At 33.1% G+C, this 25,479-nt stretch overlaps 1 protein-coding gene and 2 non-coding genes across 3 annotated transcripts; all 3 read right to left on the minus strand.

The window, feature by feature from the left end:
* Positions 1-4,307: 4,307 nt before the first annotated feature.
* LOC149487534 (protein GVQW3-like) lies at positions 4,308-4,772 on the minus strand. The gene has a single exon (XM_089695808.1). It carries the CDS (start codon positions 4,770-4,772, stop codon positions 4,308-4,310), a length of 465 nt encoding a protein of 154 aa, XP_089551934.1.
* A 12,464-nt stretch (positions 4,773-17,236) lies between these two features.
* TRNAP-UGG (transfer RNA proline (anticodon UGG)) lies at positions 17,237-17,308 on the minus strand. Its single transcript has one exon. It is a non-coding gene; the product is annotated as a tRNA-Pro (tRNA).
* Positions 17,309-18,509: 1,201 nt separating this feature from the next.
* Positions 18,510-18,581, minus strand: TRNAP-UGG (transfer RNA proline (anticodon UGG)). The gene has a single exon. It is a non-coding gene; the product is annotated as a tRNA-Pro (tRNA).
* Positions 18,582-25,479: the final 6,898 nt, after the last annotated feature.

The following is a 25,479-nucleotide window of genomic DNA, read 5'->3' on the forward strand; positions in this document are numbered from 1 at the left end:
TAAACTTACAGTTTGAATTTGTAATGAAACAGATGACATTGATATTTACTCTGCTACTCTGATAAATTGCGACTAATTATATAACTTTATTTTACATAGAATATTCGGATATCGTGCGTTATGTTTAAATTCTGAGCTATGAAATGAAAAATTTATATCAACACATGTATTTATTTATTCTGATTGAACATGCAAGTTAATTTGTATAAGGAATGTTTTAAGCCGTATGTTTCATAATATTAAGACTTTAGTACAGAAAGAAACAAGTGTATAAAACAATGTGTGCTTGTTATAATTCTTGAAAGTCGCCCATCAATAACATCTATTTTCCATACGAAATTGCAAAAAAGCGTAGGCCACTAGACACAATACTCATAAGCACATACAGTCAAAACAAAACAGTCCTTAACGAAATATTCGCAATAAAACACACGGAACAATAAATCAGAAAAGTTTCTCGGAAAACCTGGTCTAGTTAAGATTAGTAGGAATGTATAAATAATCGGATAGTACTCACGACACTGATGGATTAACTCGCTTAATAAGCAGAAGTTACTGCAATATCCCTTTAACATAGCAAATGTAATCCTAAACGTAAGGTTAGTTTGTTTTGTTCATAGATTTCTCAACGGGGCTACAATTCAAGTCGTATGAAGTGTGTATTAACTCTAGTGTTGTGCTTTTTAAATGTTTCGTAGCACGTGTGCAATTAGTTTTAAATTTCTAAATTACTCTTTGAGTACCTAACCAAATCACATCTACAATTTTATTATTAATTAGGAAAAAGATAAACACTATCTATCTTCTTATATATAAAAATGAATCGCAAAATGTGTTGGTAAGCGCATAACTCGAGAACGGCTGAACCGATTTCGATAATTCTTTTTTTATTATATTCCTTGAAGTACGAGGATAGTTTTTATGTAGAGAAAACGTAAGTATGTACCACGGGCGAAGCCGGGGCGGACCACTAGTATTTTTATAATAATTGATAGTAAGGGAAAGAGAGCTGCGAATTTGTCTAAAAAAAGGGAAAAGATAGAGAACGCTATAGTAATCATTATAATCTGAAAGTAATCATTACCTACAAATACTAAAATTTAATGTAGCCATAACAAAGAAACGTTGGCTGCGAGGTTTTATATTATTTGTACTCAATTAGTATTTAAAACAGCAAAAGCTTTAAAAATAAATATCGTACCGAGAAGTAATCCAGAAATATAAAAACGTAATATATTTTAATCCTGCGTTAGCTCAAAGTATGAAAATATTGTCTGGTGAAATAACAACAAAATATTGACTGAATTTCAGATTGTTCGAGCGAATGCTCATGATAATTATATTTTATTATCCTTATAGTGTGCCGCTCAGACACTATAGCAGATAGAAGAAAAAATAGAGCAGCCATGTTAAATGCATTAGTATTGAGAATTGTACGCTACTTTGCAATTCCGTGTTACCAATGTTTATGAGAACTGTGTTGGTATAAAAAGCAATTTAGAATGTTCATTATAGTATGTGTTTTTTAAGTGAGGTGTCTATTATCGCATAGGTCTTTATGTATGCGATACTGAACGCTTCGTTGTGCACTCTATCGGAAAATTCCAGAAACTCGTGCAGGCGTAGAGTACGCGTGCTATGCATGTTCGTCGCAAACTTTTATGTACGTTTTAATTTTTAAAAATAAAATGTTCATTCGAATATGAAGTTGAGCTATGCTTGGTGTTTGTTATTTTATTTGCATCGAGAATAATTCAACCGATTTCTAGGAAAGCTTTGTTAGATATCTAATCTGTTTAAAGTTTCAATACACTTATACAGAACTTAATATGTTGTTGTACCTGAATGCAACTTCATTTGGACATAATACAGAGTTTGTTAATTATCTGCTCTAGCATGACGTCGTTGGCTCTAGCTCTAATTATCTTATTTAGCTCTTTCAAATATCTACCAACTTAACAACGAAATTATTATTGACAGGCGAACATTATTTTTTGTTGTAACGAATTCTACAGCAGGCTTCAACCAAAAATCTAAACCCAAAATTTTATTCATCTATCTAAATTCTAATGTACCTACACAAAACATGTATCTATAAATACAGCATGACTCAAGCCACGTCATTATTGGAAGGATATGTTTACTTTACTTAAGGAATACGTTTGTTCCAAACAAACATCCGAAGCTACCAAATGGGTTGTTTTATGGTAAATTTCGATAAACGTGGATTTAGGAACGGATACTCGTATTAATATATTGTTGGAAATGTTTAATTCAAATTTGTGTATTAGAGACATGGTAGTATATCGTTGTTGACTGGATAACTGAATTATATTGCTAAATAACTCAATTATATATACTTGCTATCTACATTTTATTTGATATTGCATTCAATGAACATTTCTTTGCGCATTTATTAATATTTAGTGTAAACGTAAATGTGAAAATCATAACACAAGAGAGAGGCCGAACAAAATTTTTGTCACAATATCTTACATGCAATATAGAGTTCTATTTTAATTTTAAGACCGTAATCTACCTCGTTAAGGCCTTTCGAATCCTTATTTATACTATTCCATACTAGATTTCCGCCCGCGGCTTCGCCCGCGTTTTCAAAGGAAAACCCGCATAGTTCCCGTTCCCGTGGGATTTCCGGGATAAAACCTATCCTATGTGTTAATCCAAGTTACCCTCTATATGTGTGCTAAATTTCATTGTAATCGGTTCAGTAGTTTTTACGTGAAAGAGTAACAAACATGCATACATCCATACATCCTTACAAACTTTCGCCTTTATAATAGTATTAAGATAAGATTAAGATTTATATTAGAACTTAGAAGCTATACGCCATGAATAATTTCAAACCACGATGCCTCCACCGATTGTAAAATTGACGAAGAGTTTATTAAGGTATCATTATTTGAGTAAACATCTCATTTTTTATATCTTACTCAGGAACATTACAGGAAAAAATCACATAAAGAATATTCTTCAATATACCAATAACAATTTACAATACGTTTACAAACATCATTGAAAGCTTTTGTTACAATCTAAATGTTTTACAAACAATCATATTTTGGTGGAATCCCTACAACACTCATCCTACATAACCTTTGAAGGTAAATACCCGATTTTATCGCAAACCAAATACATTATCTCATATTTCGAGCCGGGCAAATATTGTCCGTTGAAGCCCCAAATCTCATGTAACCAGGATACTTTGCCCTGGCTTGAGTTACCCGGGAATTCTCGAATATTCTTGGAATCGATGTTAGAGCGAATTGCTTATTCCTATGCATCCAATAAGTGGCTATTTATTCCTTTACGTTGATCCTGCAAGACACGACTTATAAATAGTGTAGAAATTAGAATATTATTCTTGTTAGTGTTTTGTTGTGAAAAACGATATCTTTTTAATGTATTTTGAATTTTATTGTCGCTTCTATTTGATATTGATGTCAGTTGATGTCTATTCAAAGCTAAGTTGAGAACTATTTCAGCGTTTTTCCTAGAATATTGACACGCTTTCTCGCATAGGAAAATATAGGTATGTGTATTGTGTAGGTGGATTGGAAATGTAAATATCTGCGAATTCGTTTTCAAACTTATAAATAAATTGTAATAAAAAAACATACATTTTTGCACAAAGAGATTATAACAAGATACGAGGGCGATTCAATAAATACTTAGCCTACAAAAAGTATACGAAAATTTTGGAAAAGTGGCAATTTATTTTTCAACATAGTCTCCTTTTAGTTCGATACACTTAGCCCAGCGCTGCTCCAACTTTTTTAACCCGTCCGAAAAATAGGTTTTCTCAAACTCTGCAAAATAGGCCTCCGTGGCAGCGATAACCTCCTCATTTGATCCATATCTATTCCCGGCGAGGGATTTTTTCAGATTAGGAAACAGAAAGAAGTCACCAGGGGCCAAATCTGGAGAATACGGTGGATTAGGCAGCAATTCGTAGCGTAATTCGACCAATTTGGGCATGGTAACGGCAGACGTGTGAAGCGGTGCGTTGTCGTGGTGAAACAGCACCTTTTTCTCAGCCCGATGGGGTCGGTTTATCTTTAATTCGGCGTCGAATCGGCTCAATAAGTAAAGCCCTGTAATTTGTTTACCTTTCTCGAGGTAATCGATGTAGAGAACTCCTTGAGAATCCCATAAAACGGTGGCCATAACTTTTCCGGCCGATTTTACAGTTTTCGCCTTCTTTGGAGCACTTTCCCCGGTCTGGATCCATTGTTTTGATTGCTCCTTGGTCTCTGATGTGTACCAGTGAATCCAGGTTTCATCGACGGTCACAAAACGACTAAAAACTCCCCTGGATTCCGCTTAAACAGCGCCAAACACGTCTCCGATGTGGACTCACGGTTGCGCTTGTTTTCCGGTGTGAGTAAATGCGGCACCCATCGCGCTGACAGCTTTCTCATGCCGAGTTCCTCGTGAAGATTAAGATGCACTGTTTCTTCTGAAATGCCTACAGTCTCAGCTAGCTCCCGAACCTTCAATCGGCGATCTGTCAATACGAGATTATGGATTTTTTTAATGTTTTCCTCCGTAGCAGCTGTTTTTGGTGCACCTGGACGTGGTTCATCAAAAACCGACGTATGGTCACGTGCAAACTCGTTGAACCAATTCTTGACGGTGGCTATCGATGGAGAAGAGTCACCGTACACAGCATCCAAGCGGTCTTTGATTTCGATGCGCTCTTTCCCGTCCAAAAATAGGAATCGAATCACCGAACGATATTGCTTTTTTTCCATTTTTGTAAAACCGATCCACACGTTCGCTTCCATAGGTTGTCAAATTAAAACAAATGAAGGGATTTGAATGAAAATTAAATTAAATAATTAAAAAAGAATGAGCTACACTTTGGTAAACCTATTTTGAAAGAATAGCGCCCTCTGGTGATGAGGCTAGGTACTTATTGAATGCACCAGGTATTATAATGGTATTATGGTAAAGAGGTCAAATATTGTGGCATTTTTCTACTTACTACAAAGTTTAAATAATATAATTAATTCTCTTCATCATGTTTTATTCATTACTTTTTTTCATTACTTTTTTATTTCCTGCTATATCAAGATTACTTCTCAATTCGCGTGTGCAATGTAAACAATTTCAACACAAACCGCCTCCAAAAAGAGACGATTTCGGAAATAAATCTCATACTTTTACTTCAACTTCAACTCCTTAACCACTACGACCGCGTTAACTAGATCCAAATTATAAAACTCATTTTATATTCCGTTTAAGCAGTGCTCGACCGCAAACGCAATCTGATTTAGGAAATCGTTGCCAGTGACGGCCGCTCACGGCTGCATCATTCTGTTATATTGTTCGTTCGTAGCGGTTATTTGCGAGTTAACATTTAAATTGCATGCTGATAGATATGGATTTTATTGGATATAGATGTGATATAAATATATCTTTATAAGTGTGTATTGTAACTTTTAGGTGTGTCTATGATGTATTATTGAAGAGAACTTAGAGGAAATTATTTTACTGTTATGTAAAAAATGTCATTTGAGAATCATTAAAAACAGTGCAAATATGCTAAAAATACATTACCAAATAAAATTCACATACACATGTGTATGTGTATGTGCATTTTATCTGGTGTGTGTGAGTGTGTACTCACACACACAATTATGTTTAGACAAACCCAATAGAAGAAACTTAAAAACATTATTATCTTGACTTAACTTTCATAATTATAGCCACATGAAATAATTTCAGTTCGCAAGAAATCCCATTTCCTAAACTTTGATCTCAACTCCTAGTGGATTCTCATTTCGAATTTCACCTCCAATTCAGAGAAAACCTCAAACAAATACGAAGTTTACTCAAACAGTAAGTTTAACACAATCTCTATGGAAGCCAATTTCAATTTCCGTCAACATTTCGCCTTTTTAGCAACGACTTCTGTTTCAAGAGGCGTGTATTCTAGACAGAATTTGTGCTACGGTAGTTGACTGGTAAGTTATGTCAGGAACAAGCACCCCTAGCATGCACCTTAATATGTTTATACCATAGTTAGGGCAGGTTCGGATACTAACTTATAGATATATATTATAAGATGGAGATTAGACAAAAACAAAAATAAACCCTACGTTGTGGAGTATTGCGAGTAACAACAATATTTTAACAACTGGCAATCTGTAAAGAGCTTTCTAGTGTCTTGTAGTTACAAAATAGAATCTAACGTTCATCTACAAGATTTGTAACAAAAATACAAAACAACATCTATATTTGCAATTTAAAAAAATGGTTGCCTGTAAAGTCGGTTTTACGGGCGAAGATTTTACGTGACAACGTCTTTTTCTCGATCATAGTTGAGTGGGAGAGAGACGCAAGGTATTCGGCGGGCCTCTCTCTCGTTCGGTGACTCATCGTAACGTTACCGAGCGTTACACTTTTTCATAAGTGACTCCCAGTCGCAACCTAATTTAAGACGTTGTCACGTCAAAAACTTGCAAAATTTCGTAACTAAATTAACTTTTAACACCTTATCCACCCGTATTTAGAACTAATAAAATATCGTTTTTATCCCCTATGCACCCGTATTTTCATCTATAAGAAACCATGTGTATCACCCCTATATTGTGTCAAGTACAGTTTACTATCTTAACAACATGTTGGCAACCCTACATTGTATCTAACGAAGATTCCACATTGTAATTGAGTGTTCGCTCCGTAGCTCTGAGATACGTCATTAAAGTTGTAATAGCTTTATGTACTGATAAAACGTACATGTAATTTAGAACAATACTGTTGTAACAAGTTATTTTTTCCAAGATATTAGCAATAAAGAATATAAAATGTCAAAACAAAAATGTCAAAACAAAAAAAGAAACTACAGAGTCGTGTTTCAGGGCTGGATAAAATCATGGATTATTTTGGTAAATACAATGAGGTAGATACTAATAATATATTGGACCCTAAATGGTACGTGTTCATTTAAGGTATATGTCTGGATTAATTTAATACAAATAGTAACTTTACATACAGACAATTTTCAGAAGTTTATACAATGACGATTTTGCAAACAATTGTAACATTTAAAAACAAACATTAACGTTTTATTCCTCTACATTACCAGTGACCTATACATTAAAAATAATAAATAATGTGACACATTCTTGCGTTCATAATTCAACGCTTAGCGCGTCGTTACAAAGTCGTAAACCTCGAAACTCGCGTTAATATTGGTGATTATGTGTGCCTTAAATTATAAGGCGAAGAGGTTATAATTAAATAATGTGCTGTATAATCATAGAAAATATGTTACGCATTTCAGAGTGGCTATGTGTGTAGTATATTATTTTTAGTTAAGTAACTTTAAAGGCGTGCATGTAGCGGTGTTATAAAATATGGATAATAATCAATGTTATGATGCATTTCTACGCCAAAAGATGAATATTTTAACTACCTACTGGTTTCATTTGTAAAAAAATTTCATAAAAAATCCTTTTTTTACATATATTTTTGGTAGATACACTATTATTTTTTTATACTTATACTCTTGGTATTTTATTTATATCACAAATGCAAAAAATAAACACAAAATCTTGCAATTTGGACCAAACTTGATCAAACGGTGGACAGTCATGCAAATTAACGTCACAAATAGCATGATATTCACACATAAACCCTTTATTTTATATTTTATATCTCGAGTGGCTTTTTAGTAAACGTCACAATAATGAAGAAATTTTCCAAAGCATTAATTAGTTGTGCCTTTTAAATTTTGTAAAGTTTTTGTAGTTTATGATGCTAGCTTGAGTTTTTGTTATTTTTATTACTGTGCCTTTAAGTTTACTTATTATTTAATTATATGAAAATATTCATCAAGGTACGTATAAAAATTAATTAGTGTATGAAATTTGTTCCGTTCATTATGATTATTTTTGTAGAAAAATGACAAGAACAGAAAACCCACAAAAACTCTATTATTATCGTGACTAGAAAACACGTAATTCCAGGGTTAAACAACTATAGTTATAACTATAGGTACTTACCTATAAAAATACATCTCTTGAAGCTAGTACAAATAGACGACTTTAATTCCCAAGATATGGTGTTGCGTGCTTGAAGCTGTTAATGAAAACACGATTAATATTTTCAATTGAAAAGTAAAAGAGTACAAAACAGTTAAAAGGAAGTACAATCGGCGCTCAATTCGCCGTCATTTCCAAACGATAGTGCAACTTCGCAAACTTCGAACAAGTCAAAACTGAAATAATTGCTGAAGTCGGAATGCATTGCTACTTCAATTGCTATGGCTTTTGTTATACCGTTTTCTTTCTAATAAGACAACTTAAATTTTCTTCACTATAACTATGGTGTGTTTTCTCTTAAATTTAGCTATGTTTGCAGAAAAAGAAAATATCCTACCTACCGTGTTTATGTCGTTATAGCTTCATTGTTTATATTATAATTAAAAAAAATAATAATAAATAATAAAAATTTATTTTCAAGAAACAGGTACAGCATTATGTTCAGACCCTTTAATTACCCTAGAATTAGCTTTCCAGTTTCCACCCGTAGCTTCGCCCTCTTTCTTTAAAACCTAACAAATTATATACTAAATCCTTCCTCTAGAACTTCTCTATCTATTTTAATAAAAACGCATCAGAAAAAGAGGACGGACAGAATGCGATAGCGACTTTGTTTCATACTATGTAGTGATAATAGTAAATTGAATAAATGATTTTTTTTCTTTATTTTTCTTTCTTTCTTAAATATTTTAAGAAAATGCTGCTATAAAAGAGATATTTGCTTTTAATAATTATCCAAAATTTTCCATCAATTTAATGCGTGAATCAAAGCCGATATTTCCCCCCCTATGTCGTTAACGACAACCCCTGTCAAATAGCATCCATATGCGTCGCTAACGCCATAAAACACTGATAATTAACTCATTAAATCATGCACTAAAAAGTTTATTACACTTGTAAGTTGCGATTATTTACGGCGGCCATTACAGGCGCATGTTGCGTGCGATTTCAGACACATTGTATCTCTTTATTGGAACATTATTGAACTCTAGGAATGTACTACACTCAAACGAATTGTTATACGCATTGGTTCATTTATGCGCTTTATTTGATTAATGTATAACTGAATAAATACCTTTTACGTTTGGTTTTTATTGATATTTTTGGTGTAAGAATGCAATGCTTTAATGTTGAGCATAATTTACAATAATTTATGTAGCTTTTGGTTCGTATTGTGCACGATTATGTATTATACAATTTGTTGTGTTGACTAATTATAATTTGTCCTTTTAATTCAAATTTTATTGTTACCGATTTCTGAATTAACTAAAATTAGGCACGATTTCATTTGCTTTGGTGTAACAGGATGCCAAAGAGGAATTTTAAAACGCAGTAACTACAAAGTGAACGAACTACGTAAGTGGCTGCAATGAAGCTTTGCCCTCCGTAATGTGGGAAGCGAAACCCTTTTGTCCTTTAATTTGAAAGAGAATTGGCTTCTAAAGGAAGTGTCCACTGGCTTTGAAGTCGTATTTATTACATTTCGTTGTATATAACGGCCAGCTTTGGACCTTAATGTATAGGTAGGTAGATCTTGCGTAATTAAATACTAGGTACTATAAGGTACATTGTTATAGAATGAGCAGTAGCGGCGTTTAGGGCCGGCGACTAAAGACAATATTACAGACTAGTGTTTGGTAGCTAAGGGCAACCATACAATTTAAATTTTAAATATAAATTTACTTATTCCCGATTCTCACTATAGTTGAAAGATCGTAATCAAACTTAGATCTTAAAATAAAAAAAATAGCACACACGGAGATTGTTAATACAATATGTATTTGTTATTTATGTCAGAAATATATTATGTAGGTACACTAGTTTTTAGTTCATCTCTATTAGTGTTAGTGTTAGTCTAAAGGGGGTGATATAGTTCATCAAACTGGAGCGTGTAGGAGATGTGAACAATTCCATAGTAAAAAGCTAGCAATAATATACATTCCAATAACAAGCTCCAGGTTGCATTGCTATCATTTTTCAAGAAAGCGATGTTGAAACTAGAAGGTGATTTTTAAAGTTGGTATGTATTCATGGTATTCGGTTCAACGGTGTAGAAAAGTGAAAACATTCGGAATACTGTTCTGTTTTATTGCGGTGTATATTATAAGATTGAGCGTTTTATATTTTCATTATTTTATTTTGAGATATTAATGAAAAAATGTGTAGAAATGAGTTGTTATTCTTTTCTTGTGTCAATGTAGAGCCAACTTTATCGCAATTGTATTGAAATAGAGACGTTGCCGTGAAAATCCTTAAAAACCTTTATCGTTATATTTTGGTTGGCATCTTTTAATTATTGCAGCTATATTCCCTAAACATTCCGATTCGTATGGCCAGTTACGTAAACAAATAAATACGAATATTGTTGTAAGTATATTTTACTTAAATTTAATTAATCTTGTATCTACAGTTACCATAAAGATTTGTCTACAAATGTTTAGTAGACACTTTTGTAGACACAATATCTATTATAGTCCAAATCACAACAGTCTATTAAAATAACTTTTACTTTAATACATTGGACCACAATAAAACAGAGCGACGCGAGCAAATATTCCCTCGGATATGTTGTTTGATCGGCAGGACAGGTTGTCGGCAAATATCTAACAAAAAACTTCTTTCCTTACACCCTCTAAGAGTTCTCTAGCTTTGCAATAAATCGAAAAACGACACTGAAATATAATATGAAACCGTTTTCACCTCCTGGCATGTGATTCTTTGTTCAATTGTTAGAAAATAGGCACTGAATGCGTGTAGATATTTTACGCTATTGAGTATTGAATTTTCGCTCTTTCATAAAACTGTAATAAGTATTTATTCGACTTGACTTCCTCTACAAACGCTTTTCGATTTCACAAAGCTATAGCACTGGTTTGTAGAACTGTTTCTAAAAAATATGAACGTACTTACAAATTTGATATCGACCTTTACGTCGAACATAAAGCCCAATACTAATAAATGACCTAATAACACAACTAATTTCATTTAATCATTATATTTCTAATAACTACGAAAGCAAGCTTAGCTTAAGACAGTGGAGAATAGAAAAATAATTCTATATAACCCATTGAGCCCCGAACGGCCCGATCGGTCCACGACACAATAGATTTTCTATTGTGTCTGTGATTCCGGGGCCTGAGTTAATAATATAACTTTACGTTTATTAAGATTTACGATTATTTCAAAGAAATACATCACGCATTAGAATAAACGTAGAACGCACCACTTAAAGTGCAATTAGCCACGACAGTCGTAGAAACACCGCAACCTCTTGTCCTAGATTCCTGATTGCGCCCTTGGCAAGCATTCAATGATACGGCCTCGTTTGGCGAAGGTAATTTGATTTTATTTTCGCAATGCAACTTCACTTCGAGATATTACGGTTTTGCGGGAACGTTTTTTAGATACGAATTCATGATATTATCGCGCAAAGTACAAATGCATACACGTGAATGATATACAAAATCCATACTAATATTATAAATGCGAAAGTAATTCTGTCTGTCTGTCTGTTACTCAATCACGCCTAAACTACTGAACCAATTTGCATGAAATTTGGTATGGAGATATTTTGATACCCGAGAAAGGACATAGGCTACCTTTTATTGCAAAATATGTACCACGGGCGAAGCCGGGGCGGACCGCTAGTATAAAATAAAATAGTAAAGTATCATAATATCTCGAATTCTTTCATAATTTTATACCTTTTTGTAGATATACATTACCGCGTCTCCAAGCTAATTTGACATTGGTTAAAATAGTATACAATAAAATTGTAGCCTAACAACAATTTAATTGTTTCATAATTTCATATAGACCTAACTCAAATACCTTCATTAGACATATGGACTACCTGTCCCAAATCGATAAGCATAGAAATCATTACAGGCACCCCAGGCCCATCCGATGTCAACATGGCCGTCCCCTGGGCTGTGTGCAATTTAAAACCCATCAATAATGCTCTAATGGACAAACTTTCCTTGCATCGCAATTACATTAATGCTATTATTTCTTTGTACTACACGTTGCTTGGACGTTTGGTGAGCTTGGTTTAATTTTATGTATGGTTGTTCTTTGATAAATGCTACGTAATAAGCGTTTACATAATATCTTATATATAAAATTCTCGTGTCACAATGTTAGTCTGCATACTCCTCCGAAACGGGTGGACCGATTCTCATGAAATTTTCTGTGCATATCGGGTAAGTCCGGGGCGGACCGCTAGTTTTAAATAAAATATTCCTACTATCATAGAGTTAGTTTAGTCACGGTTCCATTTAAATAATCAATCCAATTACTACGCAATAAAAGGCCAATAAAAATGAAAGTGTTTTGAAGTACTGTCATAATATAGAGAGATCCTTATTTTCAATATTAAAATTTGAATAGACTAATAGGTACTAGACTAGGTACATAGAAATTTTTAAAGTGAAACTTTTATTACATCGTCTCAAACTTTTTGGTCTGTGTAGCGTGTATCGCGGCTGCCGAGTAGGTATACCTACTCGGCAGCCGACCGTCACGCGACATGCGCTACAGTGTTCGGAACCGTTCGAACAGTTTCACTTTTACCGTGGTTTCATAAAACCACACAACATTTTTTTGGAAAAAGTAAAAATTACCTATATTAATATATAAAACATTTTATACTACAAACATGAGGTCCGTGTGTCAGTATGTTAAAAACAAATCCCTATATTTGCGGGTTTCACGACACTTGAGTTGATAGCAAAGTTTACAGTTACGTAATAGAGCATGGGGGTAAGATGAATTGTTTTTAAACTTAATTTAAATTTAGTTAGCCACTGAAAAGTTTCCTACAACAGAAGGGTTGCAACAATTGACCAGCACCGCTGAAATTGCTATAATTAAATATAGAGTATTAACACTCAGGGATCGTAATATTTTTGCTAGGCTCTACTATAATATAAAGAAATAAATTCGTATACCGTAATTACGTATACCTAATGTATTTTAAAATAGAACGTTCACAAAATCGACTTCTTAGCATTTCATTCAGTATTGCATAGCTTCTATCGCGGGCCTTGAGCGCGGGGACCAAATCCAGAAATTCCGTAACGAAAAAACCTCACGCTCCCCACTCCGACGGGCACGGAGGTGTGGCTTGAAGGCATAGCATGCAATAGCTTTACCGCGGCAGTCCCCTAGTGCTACACGTCTTTTTTTTAGTTAATCAATGCTTCCATTGTTTGAAGATTTCGCATTCACATCATGAAGATTTCAGAAAATTTACATATTCAAAGCTATTTTAATTGAAGAAATAGATCGTTTTTACCGTTATTTTTCCATTAAACTGCAGCATTCATTTTTATCAAATTTAAGGTGATCTATAAGTGAAAATAAGAATGTGACAATATTTCCAAGGATCATAGGATCGTATTGCTACGTACTCACAAAAATGCAAGCTTACTTTTTCTTAATCAATAACATATTGTTACCTAAGACATGCATATATATCGATTTGATCATGTTCCTGTGCGTAATATAAATTTAAGACAAAAAAGCTTACTAGTACTTTTCATTGTTAATCTATCCCTAGTTTCGTTGCTGGTTTCAATACAAAATTATTGCTATAGTTATTAAAATGTAATAAGTCATTGAACTGAATTTGTAAGCAAATATTTATTTTAGATTTGTATTTAGTGTTTCTATTCAACTCGGACGCGAACATAAACAAAACAATTGAAGCGTTTATAATAATTAACGATGGAAATTTTAGATATTACCCACTGCGCTTTTGGTTATTGAGGCGATATCTCCTGTGTAAAGGAAGTACTTTCCACACAATAGATGATTTTATAATATTTTTATAGTATAACAATATCGTGTTTTATCTGATGCTTGATATAAAGCTACATAAAAATGTGTTAATAAATAATTACATACACCTAATTATACATGGACTATACCATAAAATGCATGTCAAAGGTTACTTTCGAATAAGTAAACGAATACACACTAAAGCTAAATTATTATTTCACTACAATTTTCAGGCGTGATATATTTATTTACACGAATAATAAAGTATAAATTTACATTAAGCGCAGTGCGTAAAGGGTCTCGCTGAATCAACAGTTCTACGATTAACAATAAGATATTAAATTGCGATCTACCCTCAGAGCAAACAGAAATCAATCATCGTTCCATCACGCCAGGAAGAGGGTTAACTCCATTCAAATATCTGGAATATTCGCTCGCTTCGCTGATTATCTATTACGAAGAACTGTTGCTTACAGTATTGAGATTTGCGGAACGGCAGGGCTTAAATTAATGAAGGCGTTTGTGTTTAGAGATATTGACGTTTGGTATTTCACAGATAATATAATACCTACTATACTAGTATCTCGTTTTTCGTTCTCATACTCTGAAGATAGATGGCCAAAAAGCGTCACGAAGTGGATAGGGCCAGGAGCCAAGCGAAAGAAGGGCAGACCAAAAGCTCGCTGGGTTGATGATATCCTGCAATTGACGGGAAGGGACTGGATGAAGGTAGCTGGCAACAGGAGGAAATGGGGATAATTGGGGGAGGCCTATACCCGAAAGCGACCAGGGCATTTATCCGAATTTCATTATTAATGTGTAACTTTGTTGTAATTTGTGTTGAAGACTTGAAGTGTCATGTAATAATAAGGGCAAAATAAATAAATAAATAAATAAATAAAAACTCGTTTTTAAGAAGTAATATACAGTTTTGTTTTTTCTTCCTTATTTATTACCAAGAAAATCAAGAAACAATTTGTAATAAAGTTTGCTAATAACGATAGGGGCTAATAGATAAACTGAAATATATGTATAGTCAATAATTTTATATACCTAATTTTATTTGATAGTTTTGTTACCTATTGGCAGTGTTTATACACATACAATAATTGTAATGTCAAATTGTACATTGTATATTTTACAAATATCTACTCTACTGTCACTACTACACTTTCCTTTAATTCCCTTTTTTAATAGACAACTTGAAAAAGTCACAAGAACGATAAAAGTATTTAAGATTCACACAGAAACAATTCAACTTCAATATTTAAAGTTCAAAACGTGTGGTTGCACTACAATTAAGAAAGTTGTGGATGCAGAAGCGTGTGTAGCTTCTTACAAGCGGCTTGAAAGTATCCGCACAGCTTAGCGTGAACTTCTTCGTCCATGTGATACGTTCTTTATGTGGGGTGACTATGATTTTTGTGTTTAATGTGTTTATGATAATAAAATCAAGGTCTTGCTTTGGTTTACATTTTGTGAAAAATTATGAGGTGTAGTTGGATGTTTAATTATTCTTAAGAGGGTAAAATTCAAAGAAAATTATACACAAATACCAAAAATAATATGATTGCTTTTTTAAACTATAAATCTCACTTTATTTTATTTAATATTAGTTAGTATATCAAATTTCACATGGAACTTAATTTATTTCGGCGAACAGAAAGATGAAATGAAATTGAATAAATAAATAAATACAATTGTAGATTCATCAAAAATTAAAAGAGCAATGCTTTCAATATAGCTTTAAAGTTTTTAGATTTTAGATTAGAGAAGAAGAATTTAAATACATAGGCCCAATAAATTCTCAAGTGGCCCATCCATGTTCAGACACATTTAACATTTATTTTCCATCCAAGGAAGTAGTCTAGACTTAAATATCGTTCGAAATCGATGAACACAACCTTTATTTATGACTATACCGTGAACCGAACCCGAAACATCTTCGTTTTAATATTAGCATATAAACATCCCTTTTAAAGCTGTTTAAATAACACCAATAAAAAAAATGTTGTGTGGTTTTATGAAACCACGGTAAAAGTGAAACTGTTCGAACGGTTCCGAACACTGCTTTGTGTAGCGCATGTCGCGTGACGGTCGGCTGCCGAGTAGGTATACCTACTCGGCAGCCGCGATACACGCGACATGCGCTACACAGACCAAAAAGTTTGAGACGATGTAATAAAAGTTTCACTTTAATAATAACTTATAAATAAATAAATAAATAAATAAATATTATAGGACATTATTACACAAATCGACCTAGTCCCACAGTAAGCTCAATTAAGGCTTGTGTTGTGGGTACTAGGCGACGATTATGTACTACTATTATGTACAAAAGAGAAAATAGACGTCGTATAAAAACGAAAAAAAAAATGTAGTCATAGAGCTTTACCGGGTTGAACGTATTTAAATTAATTATTATTTAGATTTGTATCGTATAAAGTTAGATTGATGGTCACCCTATTAACACACGGGTACATATTAACTAATTATGATGAGTTAAGAAACTTGTAGCACACAAATTATGAGCACTTAGTGAGTTTATCTACTGAATTCCGCAAAAGTTAACACACTTGAAGATGATGGAGTTCAAAATAAAAAATTCATAAATGTTTGAAATAAAATGACACACACGAGAAAATCTTCCAAGTGGTCTATTATGTGTTAAATAGCAAGTTTTGTAAAGGCAAAACATTTCTGAACGACACTGTCAAGAGACAGTTCATTACTATACTGCTTTCATTTGTTTATTTTTTTTTTCGTTTGTTTGTACTACAAATTACTATTTAACATCGCAAACATAAACACATACAAACGCACATACTTTCATTACATTGGAATTTTTATGAGATACTCTATAAAATAACATATAACATGAGCTAATTAAAGCTTTAAATCACAATCATATAATTAACATGAAATTACAATTCGCTAAACATCGCCTGAGAGCGGGTTGGTGTGATTTTGCCGCCAAATTATTTATGCGTGACGCGTGACAGGCGACAAGGGTGCACGACTATGCAGATGGCAATGATAAATTATTATAAAAATGTATAAAAATTCCATCCATTTTTGGGAGACATATCTCTATAGTATAGAGTACTTGCGAGAGTAGAGAGATATATCTCTACTTTCGCAAGTTCTATGAGAAGGGATGGTTCTCAGCTCATAGGTATTTTTGTTATGATAGTTATAATATTAGAACTCCGTTCTCCCAAAATAACATACACATTACACGCATCAAGTATCATCAACCTATCTTTAAAATAATTAATGTCTCTTAATTTATGAAGTTAAAATTTTGTGGCATCTTTTATATTTGAACCATATTGTTATAGGTCTTTTACATTTTATAAATCTCAGAATGATAAAAAGTGTTACCTGGGCTCGTCCGGGATTTGAACCCGGGACCTCTCGCACCCAAAGCGAGAATCATACCCCTAGACCAACGAGCCGCTTGTAAATTGTTACACAAAAACCGTACTGAAGTTCTTTTTACATTATTATTAGCTAAGCTGATTACATAGAGGTCATGTTACACAAAATTGTTCTTCTGTTATTTTTCGACATATTTCCATTGTAACTTAACCAAGGAAGCTTTTAAATCGAAACAACATATATAAGAACGTTTAAGTCAATCCAATTTCGTATATAAGTACCTACTTGATAAATGTCATAAAAGCTGTACGCATCAAGTAAAGTAACAAATGCATAAAAAAATCATCTTTCAAACCTATATCGTTAGCTACATGAGACTCAATAATTGATATACCATAGCAGTCCTTGATGATTGTGCCAATTCTCTGTGCGTAGTTCTCGTATTATATTGTCATGACAAAATCGTCTGAAACAAGAACACGGATATAACACATGCAGGCCGCGATCAATTTCAAAGGATGGAATTTAATTCGGTCACAAAAAAGCCAGCAAACAGTCACTGGTGGCAATGTGTTGAGGCGTTGCTTAGCGTTTAAACGATTTAAGCCAAAGGATTTCACGGTTCACGGATTTGCCGAACGCTTTGCACGAATCTGTATTACGTATGGATGGCATAGTAATGACTTCTTTAGGGATTTTAATAATGTTCAATGTGTCGTACAGGTATAAAAAATGTTGACGTCATCAATGAAAAATATTGAAAAAAGTAGAACCTTATATTCTAAAGTATGTTTGCGGATAAACTGGGTCTATGAACGATTTTAAGAATTATCTTAGAAATATTATAAATTTATAATATGGTATTTTGCCATATATTAGGTAAGTAGATATAAATAACATCATTCATCAAATTTGTATATATTATAAATTTACATATTTCATGTTTTTTACTGTATATTATACACGTAGCATGCACAGTGCACACTATAAGCATATATTTATTGGGTTTAAAATATCTACACTTATTTTTTATCTTAGGGCTGATTTTTCAATCCTTGGTTAAAACTTATTCGTCGAATAATGTATAAAACTACCATTTTAAAAACGTATTCTAATTGCCCGTATTTGACAGTTTACGTGACATTTTAATATTATCGTGTAATACTTTATTGGACGGATAAGTTTTATCCAAGTATTAAAATCGGCCCTTAGTCTTGTTGCCATCTTTTTTGGATAATTAAATTTCAACGAAGAAGGAATAAAATAAAAAAGAACTTCGGGCTCGTCCGGGATTTGAACCCGGGACCTCTCGCACCCAAAGCGAGAATCATACCCCTAGACCAACGAGCCGCTTGCAGAGCAATACACAAAAAGCGTACTGATTTTTAAACTATTAAGTACTTAATTATTTTTTTACAAATTATTGTAAAAGAATATTAACTACCTACAATATAAAAAAAATATTAACATAATAATCATATGAAGGCTGGACAAGGAAATTAATATTATTATTGTATTCAAGCATTTTTTTCATATTTTAAGTGTAGATTTACTACTTGCCGTTTCATATATTATATTTTTATGAAAAGAACTACGTTATATGTATGTGTTAAGATTTTTTCATCGTTCTATTTTTATAAACTCATAATATTATATTCATTGTGAAATATACGTACTAAATAAGTTTTTTTTCTAATTACACTGAAAATTCGATACGCACATAAATCAAGCGTGAATGTTTACACGCGTACAAAATTAAACACCTGCTGTGTAAGAAATTATGTTTTATATAAAAATTATACAAATCTTATAAATTTGTGATATTTTCATACATAAATTAGCTGGTAGAATTTCAATATTATGTTAATAAATCGGACATTAAATAAAACATGTAACAAAGAGATATTTTGTGATCATGATGATTGAAATATGTTAAGCAATTATTAATTCATTTATTCCGAGGAAAAACTTTTATTATCACCAATCCAATCGAATTAACAATAGCAATAGCTATTCAACACGTAATACATCAGATTTTCAGTTGCCTGCGGCCAGCGTGGACGGATGGGTCGAAATTGCGAAACCACGTGTGGCTCCCCTCGCAGCCAGCTTTATCATTTTGTGATAATTATTGTAGTCTAGCTACCTCCCTTTATTTACAAGTAGAACAGGTATTTGTAGATTGTTTTCATATTCTGTGTACTGGATTTTACTGGACTTAAGTTGTGTGCATCGGGGTAATTAGTATGAAAATATAAGGCTTGACAATAATAGCATCCACCCCTAGAAGCATACCTAATTAGAAATTATATGCAACTTTACACTAACACATAGGTTGATTGTTTTAGAGAATCCCATACTATATAGGAAAACTGATATCCAAAACCAGTGTCCAATAAGAAGTCGTAACAATAATGTTTTATTCCATCCATGAACAATAAAATCATGTATGTCAGCGTGTGTATGACAGATACGTAATATTAATGTAATACAAATAATGTTCAAAGACCAAAGTACATACTCAGCTTTGAAAAGTATGTGAGTGACTTCATCCTTGAACAATAAAATCATGTATATCAGCGTGAATAACAGATATATAACACAAATACAATACATATTTTATTTCAAACATTCTTACAACTATCTATACAATTATATCTGTAAAGTACAATTATATGTACAATTATATCTGTTAAATATTCAAAGAAAAGTCGCACCCCGTTTGTCTGATGCCGCGTTTACACTGTAACACGATCTAAGTGAATCAAACTGTCATTCTGGACACATTATTGCGGCAAGGAATTTAGATTGTGTGGACATGCCTTTAAAGTAAAATTTTGTAAATGCGACTATTTGACAATTGTTCAGTTAAAATCTGACGATTGATGAGCTGAATTTTGCTGCAATTAAGTCTGTCAAGTGCTGTAGAAATCTGGCAAGAACATAATCTTGCCTTGAATACCAATTACTTGGTTTTGAATTTACTTAAGATAATATAAAAATTATGTTATCAAGAGACAATTTGAATAAAGCTACAGCTCAACGAAGGAGTAAAAATATATTATTTCTTCATTATAAACATCGTAACCCTTATTAGCTAAGCAATTTATCTGTATAATAAATTTTCAATTTGTTTTATGTCTTATCCTGTTTTTCCAACGATATACTTGATCGTCCCTCAGGTTACGGATAAGGGGTGCATTTATCCCTCACCTTCTTGCAGAAAGAAATCACTTCCCCGTGTAAATACACCCTTTGTATACTTATAAATTTTTAATTTAAACGAAATGCTAATTAAAATTTAATCAAAAGTAAAAGTATTTAAAATTAGGAGTAAAAAATAAAATCGATTGGGTGCGTTTATTCAAGTTTGGTTATGGAAGATTGTGGAAGATTTATTAGACTAGCTGACCAACTCACGTTGATTTTTATTAGAATATAATAATAGCTAAAAAAAATTGTTTGAAATAATTCGAAACATGTTCAAACTATAAAAATTAGTACCTACCTTTGTACGGTCTATTTCTGTGTAGTTTTAAAAACAAGAACCTAACCTAACCCACTCCCTTATCCAAACCAAAAATTTCTGATAACGAATTTTTGGCATATTACAAAATGCCGACCGTTTGTAAACGGCGAAATATTACAATTTGCCTGCGACATATCTACACCACTATACCACACTATACGTACCTACTTAACCCTTATTAAAACGCTGGGAGCTATACTTCCCACGTCTCAGATTGAAGTAAATCGTGTTTTATTTTTATATGCTTAAACCTAAGTGACATATCACACTAGCGGATTGCGAGCGGTTTCAAAGCGGAGCGGGTGCGCAACGAATACGTTGCGGGCGCGCAACGAACACGCCGCGGTTGCGCAGCGAATTCGTTTCGGACGCGTGGCAGATGCGCAACGTTTACGTCGCAGTCATGTACACTCATTAACAAAATGGAATCCGTGCTGGTTGTTACTTAAAACTTGTGATAGTATAATGATTATGAGATCATTATTTTTTACGAGTTTCATAACATGTTAATGTTTAGGGTATTTTTTTATCCATTAAATCTTGGTCGAAATGCAATCAGATAACTTAATTGCTCATAAAGAAAGTTCATTAGTGAAATAAATGTTAAAGCTCCTTAACTAAAACAGGTCTATCTTATTATTAGGTAAATAGGTAGCAGTGAGTAGAAAATTTTATCAAGCAACCAGCAACTCACTAGTCCTAGTAATTCAATTTTATAGCACCTTTTTTAACAACTCCAGTTGTTACTATTACATCTTTAGTTAAGTAAGTGCATTTCCACAGTACGGTTAAAAAATTGAGTGCTACAGAAACGATGGAAATATTGAATGGAAGTTAGGCAAGGCGGAAGAGCTGGCTTTTGTGCGAGAGTATACAAAATGGCGTCGACGCTTCTATTCGCAGCGAAATCGTTGCGCGTCCGCGACGTGTTCGCTGCGCATCCGCGGCGTGTTCGTTGCGCGCCCGCAACGTATTCGTTGCGCACCCGCTCCGCTTTGAAACCGCTCGCAATCCGCTAGTGTGATATGTCACTAACATTTCAGAGAACTTTTTTTCATGGAAACACTTTTCAGAGAATTATTACATGTCATGGTAAACACACGTCAAAGTCAGGTGACGTGATTTTGCAGCCGAAAACGACCGTTATTTTTTAGTTTTTGGTGTAGTGCTCAAAAAAAATTAGATAAGTAGATTTGAGTTCTAGCTATGTAAACTAGACTATATTACGGTTGCGTGAAACGTAAAAATATGCCCAGAATCTTTCGTTTATACCTTGGTAGAGTCGATTGAAATTAAGTCTTTAAGTGGGAAGATATCATCCCAGTGTTCGTTACTGCACACGACATTCGGAAATTCTATATATAAAATCTGTGTGTCTAAAAAGTCTTTTTTAGTTGGTATAAGCAACTTATTTATTGTTATTCGTTATTTCCTGATCAGATAATTAGAAATCTTAACTCAATACATTAGTATTTACCTATTGTTTTTATTTTGTTTTAGAAAAATGCCATTTTTATGTTGAAGTCATTCATTTTTCAATTCCCGAATTCTTCCCTCAGTAAAAGAAACTTGCTTTGATGAGTACTTTCACCTCCTTTATTAAAAAACTTGATCTTTATAATTTTTTACGATAACATTAAATTCACAAGTGGAGTCAGGGCAACTAACTAGTGTTTTAAAATATTGATGTCTGGAGTGGACACTGGGAGCTATAGTTCCCACCTTTCCAAACTTTTTACAACAGAGAACAGATGACGGGATATATACTTCCCACCGAAAAAAGGGTACTTTCCCCCCACTAACCCCTTTTTTGTGTGTATTTTTGAAATCTACGACCCATAATTACCCAGGAACGTATCTTACTTTTTTGTTAGCTCCTCCACAGGCTCGCGTTTGAATAAGGGTTAAAATTGAACCTTACAATCATACTCATACTTATGTTCCACATTCAATCTATCCACTCGCTACAAACACGTCCACAGCGTGAGAAATGGATGGCGCCAATTAGATTAGCAATAACCTAATGCAAGTATCGAAGGTCACCAGCGAGCATCAGTCTTGTGGAGACACTCCATCAATCACTGACAGCTGACCGTCTTCACGTCCTGAAATACATAATGCAAGAGCTTTATATAATCGGGTTACAGATTATATTATGATGTTTTATCTGTGGTCTGTTTTTGTCATAGTCGTTGATAGAGTAGTATCAATTAGCTAAATGTTTGAATATAATGAATTTAAAACGATAGTACAGTAACTAGTAAGTATCAATAAGTCAGTATCCTTCATAGAATGTTGGTAATTTTTGAATCTGTTTTATCTGTGTAGGTATTATCTATATTTCTCTATTTTAATGTAAAACAACTGCATTAGAACTTTTGGATACATGAAATGTTTTAAGTTATATTATATTGATTGAGTATTGAATGAAACTAAAATGTTGAATTCTAGAATTCTGCAAACGTATTTATTTACATCAGTAGCCCACAGTTGTTTAAAATAACTTATATAATTGCAAAAGTCCCATCATATAATTCGCATATATTTTACAAACCACATACAAAATTAAATAGATCTAATCCGAAAGCCATCAAAGTCGATCGTTATCATGTTTTACTTCAAACTCTAACCAATATTAGAGATGTCTTTCACTTCTCACGATTTATCGTAGTTTTAAGTAAATAAATAATATTAATATTATCTAAATTTCCTAGCAAGATAAGTTATCTATGTATAGATAAATTATAAGGCTCTATCTGGGGGCACGGCAGTGCCCCCGCCAAGTCGAGCAAAAAAAAAGCGGCACGGCCGTACCATCCTTTTCTCGAAGCAATTCGGGCCTTTTTCGACCCCCTATAATTCGGTTGTGGATAAAGCAAGAAACCTGAATCTTCAGTAACTAATCCGGCATTGTATAAACACGGAATATTTAAAATTTCAGTCAATTTGAACCAGTAGTTTAAGAATGACAACTTGTTAAAGTTTCTAAATTTTGTCACTCACTGACTCACCGATCATCAAAAGTCCAAGGCACTTCTAGCAGACTTAGAAGCTTCATATTTGGAATACATATAGAGTTTAGTGTCTTAATCATGGGAAAACTTAAATATTTTGTAATTTCGGTCCAGTTTTCCAAATACACCAACTGCATCAATAACTTTGTAATCCCATATAAATATATGGGATTACAAAGTTATTTATGCAGTTGGTGGTTGGTGGTGGTTATAAATTTAATAGGTGTAGTAAGACCTTTAACAAAATTCGTTAGAAGTAGATGGTATCAAAAAGAAAGGCTCTACAAAAAGAAGTGAGATCCCATCAAAAACATCCTGTAAAAAACCCAAGTCTCGCAGCTCAGTCTTTCTACCGTCAAAAGTTGTGAGATCCATGTAATACCAAGTCGGTTAATCTATTTAGTGTCTACTTGAAGGACCTTCTGTCTTAAGTTATTACATAAGTTATTATCATGCCAATATTAAAAATATTTAACGTTTTAAACAAATAGATCGACTTGGACATCGCATGAAAACAAAATGAATATTACAATATTATATTAGATTCTTTAGTCTCTCGCGCCTCACGCGATTGAAACTCTCGTTCCTGTTGGTCGCTGGCCCGTCGTGCTGTGTAGTGTGATACATACTAATAATCAAATCAAGCGATGTCCAAGTCGATCTATTTGTTTAAAACGTTAAATATTTTTAATATTGGCATGATAATAACTTATGTAATAACTTAAGACAGAAGGTCCTTCAAGTAGACACTAAATAGATTAACCGACTTGGTATTACATGGATCTCACAACTTTTGACGGTAGAAAGACTGAGCTGCGAGACTTGGGTTTTTTACAGGATGTTTTTGATGGGATTATATAATGACATAAAGTATAGGTATACGAAGACATCATAATTCAATTTCGAATTTACTTATGAAACTAATTTTTAATATTTATCAAAAAAACAAAAATATTGTAAATTGTTTTATTTGTTGTTCATTCGTATAATTAAATAAATATATTTAAAAGTGTTATATTTAATTTCTAAGTAGTAAAAATTTTTATTCCAAGTATACTTTGGAACTACACAGCGTTGACAGAGGACATAGCGATCTATCAAAAATAATTTTGTTTATTTAAAATGGTCTACCAATCCCAAATACATCACTCATCATATAAAAATAACATCCCATTTTTTATCACCACACGACAATCGTATCGCAATCGAATCCAAATCGTGTCGTATCGTGTAAATGAGCCCACGTTTCAGGTGTAATTTAAAATGCATAAATCTCCATGGCTCAGTCGGTCCGCTAACTGGCTTCCCTCGAGTTTTAACTTTACCATTTTATGAATAGGTAATCGTTTACGATGATACTAAACATTGATATAAAGAAATGAATGTTGCTTTTCTATTACTAACTGGAGCTCGCGGTTTTACTCGCATAGAAGAGAGGTAACTAAATAATAACCTTTATGCTGATCAAAACTATATCCGAGGCAAGTTTCATCTAGAATCAATCCATTGTTTATTGATTGAGAAACCAACATCCAAACATACATCCAAAAATTCATAACTTTTATATTTATAATTTTGTAGAGTTCCATAAAATCATTCTCTACTTTGCAAGTAATGATGAATGATTTTGATAAATTTCTAAAATAAACAACACTTACACTGTAACAGTGGAGAACATAGTTCTAAAGATTAATCTATTTTCAGA

This window comes from Colias philodice, chromosome 6, assembly GCF_061535455.1.
Source record: "Colias philodice isolate Cphi_HAF_F1 chromosome 6, ilColPhil1 Martin Lab GWU primary, whole genome shotgun sequence".
NCBI lineage: Eukaryota > Metazoa > Arthropoda > Insecta > Lepidoptera > Pieridae > Colias > Colias philodice.

Coding starts and splice junctions, on each gene's coding strand:
- LOC149487534 (XM_089695808.1), bottom strand. CDS start 4,772: ATGGAAAAAAAGCAATATCGTTCGGTGATTCGATTCCTATTTTTGGAC.